Genomic DNA, 14,620 nt, shown 5'->3' with positions numbered 1-14,620 from the left:
TAGTCGGGACCTGGACATCTCTCTAAAAGTCGGCATTTTCACCATCAGGCCTATCCCCTCCAAAGACTCTTTCCGTTATCTCGGCAATAGTCTCGGTAAGCTGAGGAACGGTATCTGGGCCTCCTTTTGGGAGCTGCTGAAAGACACAAAGTCCCTTCTAAACAAAACTGCCTCCAGCCCTCTGCTGGTGCATCAAAAACACCACCTTCTCCGCACCTTCCTACATCTGTAAGAGACAACCATTCTTTGGTCTACTCTACGGTTGATGACGAATCACAACCAGCGTCCGTTATAAATGGCACCCGCCACGGGTGCCATTTATAACGGACCGTTTCGGACCGATCAACGTGACGTTGATCGGTCCGAAACGGTCCCGAAACTGGCATCGGAACTGTCGTTTCGACTACAGATCTCACTTCAGTCCCTACATGCCATAGTTCAAGAAGGAAGAATTGCGCATCATCGAACTCGGCAAAGGGAAATGGAAATAAAACTACAGTTACGAACTTTCTCCCCTCTCTACCGAGCGTGAATAAACGTAGACAACGAGGAAGGCCGATGAAATCTGCACTCTAACACCGAGATCGACGACTCTATCATTCCAATGGTCCCGATTTTGTCCCATGACACTAACTACGACTGGTACGTCTTGGTTATCGTGGAAAGATAGTAACTTTCTGAGGGGTTTGGAACCAAATACAGTACTTCTAAGGTACAGTGGAACCTCGGTATACGACCTTAATCTGTTCCTGATGTTTGGACTTATACCGAATAGGACGTATACCAAACCAATCTTTCCCATAGGAAGTAATGTAAAAATGATTAATCCGTTCTCATGTAAAAAAAAATCCCTCTTGATATGATATATTAATGGGGTTGTAAAATAATTTAAACACTGTTTGAGCACATTAATAAAAAAATAAATTTTATTATAGATTTTTAAAGTTATTACAGTATATTGTATTATATTATTTAAATCATTAAATCAAAATCAAATCAAATTAAACTCTCCCTAATACTAATAAGCCTAGAAGAAGCCTAGAAGTTTGTAAATTTGTACTTGTAAGCCTAGAAGTTTGACAACGGTGTTTGGAATGTCGAGCATGATTCCACTGACTATCCAAGCACCATTGTAAAACTTCTAGGCTTACAGGAAAGCGCCGCTGAACGTCCGACATACACGTTTTCGCGTTTAAAACTTCGGCCTCGACCTCGTTATTCCCTCGCGACGTGATTCCACTTCGGACATCGCCATTGCAAACATAGAACCCAACGTGGTGATCATCCGAAATGGCACGTTTCATGCCGTTTTGTCCGTGGAGCTATAATAGAGAGGTTGCGGCCGAAGTTCAAACTTTAAACTTGTACGGCAAGCAGAGGTACACGTTTGACGTTTGAACTCTAAGAAAAACACGTTGCGCCACAGTTTCACGTCGCGCACTGATTCATAGGATATTGTTGAAAAATGGCAGAAACATTCAAGAGCGACCAGCGAAAGTAAATAAACAAATTAAACTCTTTCTAGAAATTTACAAACGAATTATGTTGTTGATGCCGATGGTAGATGCCGTGAAAGAACAAACCTACTTCCACAGTGTTATGGTAAGCTATTATGAACACAAATATATAAAAAATCTGTAGGCAGTTTACATCACTTGCAAAAAAATTGAATAATTAAATAATTTCTGGATTAAAATCGTCTGTTTCTTTACATTGTTACTTATAAATGCTTACATAATCATTATTTTAATAAAATACATCATAATTTTAACGAAAAACACAGAAAAATGCAGACATTTAAACCGAACTTCTACTCGCCATGCTCGACATTCCAAACGCCATTATCAAACGTCTAGGCTTACAAGATGGAGGCGCTCGATGTTCGACGTTCACGTTTTAGAAATGAAAACTTCGGCCGCAACCTCTCTAATAATACTGGAGCGGAAGCATCTGGAATCAAGTGAAGCCAGTATATGCGCGCGCAGGACGGAAGTCTCCATCTTGAGTGTGGAAAAAACATAATAGGCTCGTTGCTTAAAGTTGTAATTCGGTGAAGTATTTCTGTTTTTATTTATATTATTAATAATTGCATTATATTATAAAATTGCAAAATGGTTAAGTTTGAGGGTAGGGATGAGATTTTTTTTATTGATAAATTTAAGTGCTACCAATAATAGCTAGTAAAATCGTTATTAAGTCTGTTTCCTCTCTAAATATGACAATTGACTACACCTCTATCTCCTCATCCCTTTGACTTTTAACCATCAAAATGTAATTGCATTAATTTCCCTTTTATACAAGCTATTACCACGCTAAATTTCGTATCTTAATCATTACCTCATCCTAAGATATTAAACGAAATAGACGCCAACATGCGCTGTATTTACAAAAAACTCGGAGGGTAAAATTTGACACGATTCCAATACTTTTCTTTGTTATGTCGGCTATATGTAACAGCCGGAAAAGTAAAAAGTGCATTTGAGTATTGTATCATATTGAAAAACATTCTTAAAATTATCATTAGAAAGGATAATTTCAAGAATATTTCCAGTATGATCCTCAATAATCCTTTCCAGGGATAAACAGTGGAGTGGCCGCCTTGGTTTCTCTACCGACTACCCTGTAATAGTGGATAGCAGCTCAGTGCCCGATAATCGTTTGCTGGATAGTGGAAATATTAGATCGATCAACTCCAATCCCAGTCTAACCAAAAAACGTACGTTGGATCACATAGACAGTTTATCTGGGAAGAAGAGCAACCGCGTTAAGACCACTGATCCTACTCCAGTCCCTACACGCCGTAGCACAAGAAAGAAGAATAACACCACTTCAAGCTCGGCAAAAGGGAAAGAAAATAAAACTTTGTGTATTGCTACTTGAGGCGTACTCTATAATTTTCAAAGTGGTATTCTAGAGATTCTTACCTAAAATTGCTTCAAATATTGGAATTTTTGTTTCTCTTCCTTTCTTCTTTGTTAAAGCAATAAAAAGTTAATAATTTCAAAAACATTTTAACAATAAATTAAATAATTTATAATAAAAAATCCGTTTTTCATTACTTGCTCTGGGGACCATCCCTGTGAAATCCCTGGGAGTCTTTGTCCAAAAGAAAAAAAAAAAAAAAAAAAAAAAGACAGAGAATCCCAGGAATTTTTCAGGGAGTGATCCGTCTGGATACGTCGGGCCCTATCCGTCACCTCCCGGCCGCTCAATTGTTGGCCTAACCGAACCCATAATGGGCTTGCTAAAACAGGCCATCTAAGCGTCCTCAGGGCGGAAAGAGTTAGGGCGTCTTTCGCTACTCGCCGTTCCCGTTGTAGGCCTGGCTGAATGAATGGAAACAACAACAGCAAAAAAAAAAAAAAAAAAATTCTTTTATGAATCACGGGATAGAAAGAGCTTTTTAAAAGACTCTTTTCGTCTTATGGACACTAAGAGTATCTTTTTAAACAAGCCCACTATGAGTTTAGCCAGGCACACAATGGGGCGGCCGATGATAAGGGAAGGAGGGACCCGACATATCCGGACGACCATTCCCGAAAAATTTCTAGGGCTTTTTGACCGTCCGGATTTTATTCCAGGTCCCTCACAGCAGTAAGCCTCCACCTTAACCTATCGGCCATTCGGTTGTCTTACGACGGAAGAGCTAAATAAAATGCCGAAAAGTTACATATTTTAATTTAATTTTTTAATCAAATTCTAAGCTTAAAATCTTAAACAAAAAATGACGAATACTCCTACTAAAAAAAAAAGAAAAGAAAAATGTACAAGTTTTGCAACTTGGCAACATTTCGCACTTAACTAATTTAATAACTATTAATTCCTGTAGACGGCGGAACGATCGATTTAAAAACCAGTGACTTTCAAAACGCTTATATACTTTTATTTTAAATTTATTTACTTGCAATATACAATAAAAAAATATTTTTAAACGCATTTAATATTATTAAGTGAAAATATTATAAAAATATCGAACTCGATTAAAAAAAAAAAAAAATGTTGTTTTAACGTAACCATAGCAACAGAATGTCAGTCGTTCAGTGTAGAAGTTGGGAGCTAACTGAATTATAAATAAATTTGAAAATATTTAATTATTTTAGGTGAGATTCGCAGAAAATGCTTTATAATATATAAGCTAATAAGTCTAGCAAGTATTTATTAATTTTATATTAATGCTATATTCGATGCGGATGGATTTCTCAGAACGTATAAAATGACGTTTTTAATCCATGTTTCAGGTCATTGACATATTATTTATTTATTTTTCTGTATTTTTACAGCTGAAACATTATACAGAATGCAAAGGGAAGAAGTTAAATATGTTCAAAGGTAATTGAGATGATTTCACCTCAGAATTTCTGTATATGAAATGCAAATAATTAACATTTGCATAACATTCATTATTATAAGTGCACACATACAAAGCTAGGTAAATGACACAGATAAAAACCTTCAAACCGTACTGGCAAAAATATAATTTAATACGAATACTTTTCGATCCGAATAGGATCCGCGTCGGGTGAAAACGTTCCGTAGAATTAGAATGGCGAGCCGTCAAATTTAGATATTTTGAACTGGTTGGAATGGTAACTATTAGAACAAGTATACAAAAAAACACACCTAAAACGTTAAAATGAAAATTAACAGATATATTTGTTAACAAATGGTGAGCGAACGAATTGATTAAGAAATTGAATTGAAAAAGTCATTTTCTTGGAGAAAAAAGTTTAATCTTAACGGTCTGGACGGATGCGTTTACTGTTTTTATGGTCTTTAAGGCAATTTTATCCAAAGGCAGGGAGGTAATGACAAAAGGCAATAGAAAATCAAGCTAAATTGACAAAATGTTAATACTTTAAACTGGGAAATCGGTTGCAGGATGAATTTTCTGTTACGTTATTTTGATAATTTATTGTTGTTATTCGATATTTGCAATTTGCAAGATAACATTGTTTTAATTTTATGAAAATAAATCTTTTAATTTTTTATTTTAAAATGCTCTTGTGTGTAACTTTTGAAATTTGTAACAATTTTTTGTCATGTACTGTATTTATGTTTCTGTGTTTGTTGTTATGAACAAACTTTTTCTGAATAACTTTAACAAATTTTAGATAAATTTTATTTCAATATACATGATGATTATGATGATACGACGTTGTCTTCATTATTTTATTTTAGTTGTAAATGAAATGAAAAATGGTATCATGTTTCACTATGTCATTTTTCACTTATGTAATGATGTGTTCTTGATCGTTTAGTCCCTGCTGTGAATGGCTACTAGAAATATTTGAAATGGAATTGTCTCAAAGATCCATAAAATGTCTTTTTTCTGGGTTCTTAAAATACCCACCGAGGAGCACAAAAGCAAGAGTTGGTGCTTCACTTGCCATTACCGAGATAAAGGAAAACTTTTTATGGAAACTGTTATTGCAGGAAATAAAATATGGGTTTACAAATTTATTTCAGAGTCAAAAAGAAACTCCGTGACATGGAAACATCCTTATTCATTAACCGTCAAAACTTTGTCAATCATCTGCAAGATAAACAATGATGACTGTGTTCTGGGATTGTGAAGTCTTCCTGCTACATTTATTTTTTCTGCCAAATGCAACCATTAACAGTAACAGATACTGTGAAACTCTTGACAAATCATGTGAAGCCATTAATTGAAAGGGATCAGCATGGTTATGTGCTGGAGTGAGACTTCTACATGACTGTACATGACCTCACACAAACCAGACAAAAGCTTGGTTAGATACTATGTAGTCCTGATCTAGCTCTAACACATTTTCATCTGTTTGGCCCATTCAAGAACTTAGCAGGAAAAAGATTCAAGGACCAAAACATATTGCAAACCACAGTTGTGCAGTTCTTCACAATGCTTGGGCAGGAAAACTACTTGGAAGGAATGTTCGAACTTGTTAAACACTAGGGTAAATGAATGCTTGTGAAAAAATAAACATTAGTATGTAATGTTTATTGAATTTTTCCAAGATTTTTTGTAATAAATATATTGTAATTTGGATCTGTACCTTAATTATCAGACAAGTCTTGTATTTATTCATATAGACAGATATATATGATATATTGGGTTGATGCAAAAGTTTCTGGAATTTTGTAGAGAACTAAAATATTTGAAATTATTCTTCAACAGATGGCATCTAGAAGTTTCTTCAGAGGTACATAAATGAAGGGTATTGAGATACACAGTCATAAGGAGATATTCTGTGTGGCAATACTAACTTTTTAAATGTCAAGTTTGCCAGATTATTCTTGTGATAAAATTTGCACATGTATGCTATATGATTATCAATTTGATATAAACCTTCATTTCAAGAGATGAAAAATGATACCTGTATGTCATCTTAAAGTACAAAAGGTTATGGACCTCAGTGTTATGGATATCAGTCAAACAGCATAGGCAATGCCAACACCAGAATGGCATCAGCATAAGGTTATGCTCTGTATTTGGTTGGATGTTTACAGACTAGTTCATTGGGAGATTTTTCTACAAAGTACAACTATAACATCTGAAATCTACCACACTCATCAATGAAAATCATTATTGAGACAAAGATACCAACCGGTTTGCCTACTCTGGGATACTCAGATTCAAGTTTGGATTATCATTGTTATTTCTAAGGGCGGGTTGGTTCAGATACATTTAGTCCCATCTCTCACCAGGTCTTTTCAATTGTGGTTCTGGCCAAATGCATGATGGGGATAGAATAAGATGGTCTTAATGCCTGTAGTGTGGAATTAGTTAAAAGAGAAAAAAAGATTTTCACTCATTAGCATTATTTGTCAATAAATGCATATGTTTACATTGTGTAAATAAAAAATATTCAATGAAAAATGAATTTTATATCTAATTTATAAATAAAATTCACTCTCTAAATATTATTTAAATTATTATGTAAACAAACCGAAGAATAATTGATTGAATTTATATGTATATATATATTAAAACACTGTTTAAACTACAGTGACCTTTTTAAATTCTAAAGCTGGCATGGTCTACTTTTTGATAGTAAAGGACCTTATGATACTGTTTTGATATGAAATTAGAACAGAACACTAAAAAACATTGGGTTTTATGTAAAGTATACATTCATAATGGAAATCTGAATACTAGTTTTAACACTTACAGCCTTAAGACTTCTGTTTACTAGGCTTATTGTAAACTTCTTATGTTTAAAGCTCCAGTAATGTAAAGGCACAGGTCGTTTATGCCTGTTCTAAAGAAAAGAATGCTTCTTAAATGTATTATCATCTTTTTAGTTTGTTTGTGATTTAATATTTTAAACTGAATTTTTTCTATTGATTTAAAAATGTTTCAAAAATTTTAATTTTTAGATTTGTAAACAATTATCTATTCTGTTGTAATTTTATATAAATTAATAATGCATTGATAATAGTTTTACCAATATATTAAGTAAACAACTTGAAGGGACTCTGTCATTGGCTTGCTTACATTATCTAGACATATCCATTATTTTATGCTGCATTTTTTTCTTCATTGTTTCTAGAATGAAAATTGTTTTTTATTTACATATAAATGACACAAGATAATCAGAAAATAATCAATTTTACATAAAATTCTCTTTTGCTATTACATTCAATTTTTTTTTACCATATTTACTAGTAATAGTTTGTTATATATAAGTTAATACATATAGTGAATTGTTTTATAACATCTAGTTTTATTATTCAAGTTAATTTATTGAAATTTTTCATTGCTAAGCTTTAATATTTTTTTTTTATATTTTATTAAATATAATAATAATATATCTATTTCTTTACATAAATAGACGAGTACGTCCTGGAAGCATTGATGTACACCCAACAGAGAAGGCTTTGATTGTGACGTACGAGTTAGAAGCTACTGTAGTTGGAGAATTGGGTGATACTATGTTAGAAGAGACAAAAGAATGTCAAAAGATGTAAGTTTTTCAATGATTATATTGTTTAGATTTTATTAATGGGAGCATTTGATAAAATATTTAAGTTAAAAAATTGATATAAAAAGATAGAAGAAACACATTTGAATAATGATTAAATAGCCTTCAATTTCAAAATATTGAAGACTGATAGTACATGATTAATTATATGCTTATTTTCAGTTGTTCTAATTAACATAAAATGTGCGATTCACATCAACCAATTAACCAGTGTGAATATGAATAACATTTAAGTGACGAACGTTTTCGTAACCCCTTCTGGGCTCTTCTTCAGGCTTCTTAATTCAAATTTAGGGAGGAGAGGTGTCTGTTGATTGCATGCTATACTAGACAATGGTATTTAATTTTCAATCATATTTAGAGGGGAATGCATGTGCAGAAGTTCTCTGCATTCGAACTCATCCTAATGTTCGATCTTATTTAAACATCTTATGGAGAACATGTGCACATATGGTATTCAAAATTCTTGCCGTTTGATTTATATTCGAATGTTACCTGCCAGCCTGTTTTGAATTAAGAAGAAACCTGAAGGAAGAGCCCAGAAGGGGTTACGAAAACGTTCTCCACTAAATGTTGTTTGTATTTACACCAGTTGGTTGATGTGAGTTGCACATTTCATATACATCCCAGTGTGTGTGCAGTTAAGTGTTCTAATTAACAATTCATTCAAGAAACTGTTAAATAAGATTGAAAAATTATACAGTCAAATTCCACAATAGTAATATTTATCAGAACAAGAAAAAATTGTAAAGAGATTTATTATCATTGTGATTAGAAACATCCCTTCCTAGTTAAACATTGACTGTAAATGAGGTTATTTCTATAAAGTTAGATAATGTTAGAACAGAAAAACATATAGTATTAGTCTCCTCTACTACAAGATTTAACCCCATATAACATTATATGGGGGAATGTCTTAGTGTTGCAATTTTCATAAATTCTAAAGTATGAGGATTTATTACAATTATTTTTATTTAGTAAGATCAGGTTCTGGCAGATTTCAGGTTTGGACTATAATGTTCTGACTTACTACTATTTATAATTTCTTGAAAAAACTGGAAATAATAAATTTGAGCCTAAAAAATGTCAAAAAAGGGTGCTAAACTGCTCTAGAAAAAGTTAAAATTGGATTATTTTGTTTACTGTTAAATGTTATCAAAAAACTTACTCAAAAGCTAAAAAAAGGACAAAACATGATAATTTATTTTAAACACTAAAACTCACACCTTTAAAATCCAGCAATGAATTTAATAAAATAAGAATGTTTTCAACCAGTTTCACTGACCTTCTTCAGTATATTGATAAACAGATTTATCACAGTAGAGGATAGCATTCAATTGGGAGAAGTTTTATGTCAAGCTAATATGAATTGTGTAGGGAACTATATTTCTTATTGTTCTGGAGGAATTTACTGTTATATCAAAAATTGCTGTACTGAGATTTGACTGTATATACGTTATTTACTAATTTTTAATGTTAGATATTTAATGATCTTATAATTTTGTATTAATGGAATTTTATTTTCTTTAGAATAAGGGTTAGAAGTTTAAATGAATCATCTGATATTTCTGCACTTGCTCAAGAAATTGTAGAAAAGTTTCCAATTATTCCACCTATTAAGGTCAGGGAAGTGGAACAGTTATTGTATTATCTACAGAAAAGAAAAGAAATTTCAAAAGGTATTTGTTTTATTCTACCATTTAATAAATAAAAAATGAATATATCATAGTGTAGTAATTTCTCATTTACAGTTAATTTTTGATCATTTAATAATTCTTCTTAAGCATGTAAAAAATTACAACACAATTAGAAATATAAACTTTTATTGATTGAATTTATAATGAGTGTTTTCTAATATTTTTTAAAATTTATTTTGCCCTCTAGTTACTAAGATGGTCTTTTTCTATGTCTATTGAGGCTTCAGTGAAAGAGACTCCACAATATATTTGAGATAGACATTCCTTGTTTTTGGCCATCTGGATTTAATCCCAGTTTTCCCAGAGTGATAGGCTGATGTCTTAATCACCATGGCCATTTGGCCGGCATGATATTTAGCTTATGAACTTATTCTGTAATTTTTAATTTGATTTTGAAACAGTAGAAATAATAAAAAATTAGATATGATAAGGTTGTCAAAAACACACAATATTATGTTTGCAATTCTTATAGAAATATAATTTTATGAATATTCTAATAAAATAATAATCCCTTATGCCAGAATGTATCAGTACCTAATACAGGCTTTATTATAGAATATAAATGCTTTATTAAATATGGACTAGAAAGGCTATAATAATCAATTGAAGTGTTTGCTTTTTAATTAATCTGGATATTTGAGATTCAAACTTTTGAAAGTTAACTGTATATGGTTTTAATGATGATAGGTTTATTTTAACGGTTAGCTAAAAAATTTTTACGTGTTTATTTTGTAGTTGTTATTAATTGTTTCTGAATAATTAAAAGAATTTTAGTCTACAGTTTTGTTTATTAAATGTTAAAATTTTAATTTCATATTTTGAAAGATAGATTTATTTTATTTATTGACTTATTCTGAAACCATGTCTTCTTTTAATTATTTTTTACTTCACAACTGGGTGTATAGGTAGACACTGGGCATCTTTAACATCACTCTTTATTCAGGAATATCTTACACACCGATATGCGTTTTGGTGCATAAGATATTCCTGAATAAAGAGTGATGTTAAAGATGCCCATTATCTACCTATACACCCAGTTGTGAAGTAAAGAAGATTTATTTTAATTTGATACAATTTTATCACATTAAATTGTATTCTTTATTACAGATTCCAAAAAGTCTGATCTAGATGGAAAAAATCATTCAAGGAAAGATAAGGAAGGATTAGAGAGCACTGAAGTGAATGAAGTAGCAAGTATAAACCAACTGGATAACTACATTGATCTACTGTATGAAGAAACAGCAGAAAAAATACGAGGTTCTGCATTAGTGTTACAACTTTCGAGAAATCCTGATAATTTAGGTGTTTTATCAACAAATGGTAATTGATCTTTACATATAAATTTAATGATTTTTTTTTCATTTATCAATATTAATTTCAATTATTTGAGATTTAACTAACTTTATAAAATAAACTCATAGAAGTGATATTTTCCTCATTAACATCTGCTGTTTTATATAAAATAAATAATTCTATAAAAGATGTAATTAATTACATTATTTTAAAAACATTCTAATGATATACATATTTAGGATTAACATATGCAGAAAAGCTCTTCCATCATTATGAAACTTTTTTTCATATTTTACTAAAAATTTCTAGAATATGTGAAAAAAATCTGTCATTTCAAAACTAATTTAATGAGTACTTCATTAAAACTGTTCAAACTATTACATTTCATTTCAAAAATAATCTTAGAGTAAGTTTATTTTTTCTTGCCATTTAAATAATTGCATTTATTTACTGAAATGTTTACTTTATAATAATTACTTGTGTTTTATGCTTTATGAATTTCAAGTTTATTGTTTGTGTCAAATGCTAAGAAGCATTTGTAATCAAGTTAAATGATCCATTATATCTAAAAATTTTCAATTATAAAAAGTTTCATAATAAATTGTAAATACGTTTTAATGAAATTAATTCAAATATTCTGAAAGATGAAGATTATTAGTAAATTTTAAAGTAAAAGAAATTTATACACTAAATTGTATTTAGTAACATATAAAAAATATATAGAGTTTTGGCTTAATATATGTTACCTTGTACTGTACGTTCCTTTGAATGAGTTAAACTAATTGATAATTAAAAACTTTAGTACTTTTACCAATACCACTTTCTTTATAAATATTAGAAAATTACTGTATATTTACTTTTCAATCCTATTATTATTATTGGCCACACACAAATATAATACTATTAATAAAAAATTAAATTAAATTAAATTATTATTATTATATTTGTTAAATTAATTTAATAAATATAATAATAATAGCATAAAATTTATTCATTTTTTAGAATTAGTAACATCTTATTGAATAAAATGGTACAAAATTATGACAAAGGGGGCATACTTCATCTTTACATTTTGTATTAAATAATTTCTTTGAAACAAAAATGTTCTTTTCTTATATTATACAAAAGAATATTATTGTATTGTATAAAACGATTGAATTTAAGATAACTAGAACTTAACTTTATGCTATTTTTTATTTATATCTGTATGTAGAAACTCTTTTGGGTGCACTTGCAAGAGTTCTAAGAGAAGATGGCAGGAAAAGTATTGATCTGAGTACTAATATTGTGTATATTTTCTTCTGCTTCTCTACTTTTTCACAATTTCATTCAATAATTGCACAATTTAAAGTAAGTTTAATATGATGATAAACTTGTAATTAAACATTTAGTTTTAAGAAATTTCAAATAATACTTTTAAATACAGTAGTTCTAATTATTGATTTTCCAAGGTAATATGGATCAATGTGTTTTGGATAATTAAAATCTTGGATAGTACAGAATGTTTGATACAAAGTAATTGACAAAATACAAGAATATTATTATAAAATCAGTTGTATGATGATTACAATTAAAATTTCTTTAATCTTTTTTCAAATTTATATTGTTGTGCAAAGTTAATTCTTTTTACTTCTAGAATACTTTTCAAGTACCCTACACATTTTCTGGCTAAGATTCTTGAAATAAACTGTACTGTACTGTACTATATTCTCTTGTCTTGTTTGGCAAAGTATGCTTTCTCAATTAACTGCATTATCTGAGGTGAATTGAGGAATGCAGAACCTTGGTTAATTGGGACATTACTGTATAATATTTCTTAAAAATAACTTTTAAAAGAATTCTTTAATAGAATGTAATAAATGTATTCTGTTAAATGATATATCTTATTGTATTTTTATGTAAAGAATCTTTTCATCAATAAATTTTATAAGATGGTAAAATCTATTCAGAAATAATAAAATTATAATTAATATTAAAAGCAAAAGCTGAAAGGATAACTAAAGTTCAATTAAATAACTTCTAAAATTAATTATAAGGTTATAAACAAAAGTATGAAAACAGTGACCTAATTATTATCTATGATCTCTTGAGAAAAACGAGAATTTGAGAGCCAGTTGACAATAATTTGTCAATTTGGTTTTTATTTTATTCAATTCGTTATCTTTTACCATATGTTACATTTCCTTTGTAATATTTTAAATTTAATAATGTAGATTATTAAGATAAAAATTAATTCTAACTAAAAATAAAATATTATAATTTGTATTTTTATTACACACTAATTAAATCCATATTTAAATAAGCAAATTGTAGTTCATGTAAGAGTAAAATAAAATAATGTGATTATTCTGTTAATGAAATGCTCTGATCTTTATAAAGTTTTGCATCTGTATACATATAGATGCAAAATTTTATATATATGTGAATCTGTGTGTGTACATATGCATTTATACAGAATTTTAGAAAATATGTAAATAAATTGAAATTAATTAATTATTGCAGATTGGTTCTTTATGCATGGATCTAATTGATTATGAATTGAAACGACATGATCAATGGAAAGATGACTTAGCCAAGAGAAAGAATGCTGATATCCTTTAAATTATTTTAATTTTTAAATAAATAAAATAAATTTAGTCAAAATAAATGTTAAATATAACATAATAATTGTATTAGAATATACATTCGTTATCAACATTATATTTATAATACAATCAAACCTCCGGTTTTGAACAATTCGGTTTATGAACAAAATTTCAAACTCTTTTTTTGCTCCAGTTTCCACAATAATGGAGTTGCTGAACAAGCTACTCAGCAGAACTGGCTACTGATTGTCAACTTCCTATACTCCTTTGTAACTTCCTCCTTCAAATAGAATATCTATTTGCCTCTAAATATTTACCTCTAAATAACACACACGTTAAATAACAGATGCAATCATCCATAACCTACCTTAAAAAAAAAGTCCCACCTTCAATATTCTGAAATAATTAATTACATACAAAATATTTTAGAACTAAAACAAAGAATCAGTTCAAATACTCTTTCAGAGGACAAATTTTGATCTTAGGTGCCAAATAAAGACTGGCTAAAAATAGGAATAGCAGAGGAGGACAGGTTGTGAAAAGCTGAACAATATTCATTATCTGTTAGAGAAGATTAATCTGGTTAAGTTGTCAATCATCATTTATTGTCATACATATTAATGTTATTAAACTTATGACTTATTGTTGGAATTAAGCTGATGGTACCAAGAAACTAAACTTTTCCTTAGTTATTTATTTGTTTGACAAGAATCTTAGTACAGTACTAATAAAAAAGAAACAGTTTTAAGGTTAAGACTACAGTGTTTATTTGGTGAAAGTTTAAAGATTGTGTTATGAAGGTGATTTCCTAACCACTTTAAATTGTAGGAAGATATTTGGTTTTCTTGAATTTATGACATAATTTATGATCTTAACAGCTTTGTGGTGGCTGAAGTAAATTGTAATAAGTCATTTATTGAAAAAAGCAAAAATGTTTGAAAAATTACATCTACTCAATAACTACAAAGCAGACAAATCATCATATTGATTTTTATTAGTTGCTTAGATCAGGGATGGGCAGCCTTTTTCTATGAAAGAGCTGCATTTCAAAACTTTTGAACTGACACGGGGGCCACACATAAGG

The 14,620-nt window shown here is 29.9% G+C and overlaps 1 protein-coding gene across 4 annotated transcripts in view; it reads left to right on the top strand.

The window, feature by feature from the left end:
* Positions 1-3,936: 3,936 nt before the first annotated feature.
* Positions 3,937-14,620, top strand: part of Kap3 (kinesin associated protein 3) — a 45,223-nt gene continuing 34,539 nt past the window's right edge. For 2 of the 4 annotated variants that reach the window (XR_010879690.1, XM_067262675.1), the window contains exons 1-7: positions 3,950-4,100; positions 4,281-4,329; positions 7,812-7,943; positions 9,492-9,640; positions 10,766-10,978; positions 12,165-12,301; positions 13,454-13,541. Coding sequence is in view for 3 of the 4 variants with exons in the window: in XM_067262675.1 (XP_067118776.1) it covers positions 4,298-4,329; positions 7,812-7,943; positions 9,492-9,640; positions 10,766-10,978; positions 12,165-12,301; positions 13,454-13,541 (751 nt within the window). In the remaining variant the exon portion in view is untranslated. Of the gene's footprint in view, positions 4,101-4,280; positions 4,330-7,811; positions 7,944-9,491; positions 9,641-10,765; positions 10,979-12,164; positions 12,302-13,453; positions 13,542-14,620 lie in introns of all 4 variants that reach the window. The other 2 variants (XM_067262676.1, XM_067262677.1) reach the window with 2 other exon arrangements.

The sequence above is a fragment of the Centruroides vittatus genome, unplaced genomic scaffold, assembly GCF_030686945.1.
Source record: "Centruroides vittatus isolate TY-2023 unplaced genomic scaffold, ASM3068694v2 contig_1506, whole genome shotgun sequence".
Lineage (NCBI taxonomy): Eukaryota > Metazoa > Arthropoda > Arachnida > Scorpiones > Buthidae > Centruroides > Centruroides vittatus.
The sequence above is the reverse complement of the archived record's forward strand: the minus strand, read 5'-3'. Positions and strand labels throughout refer to the sequence as shown.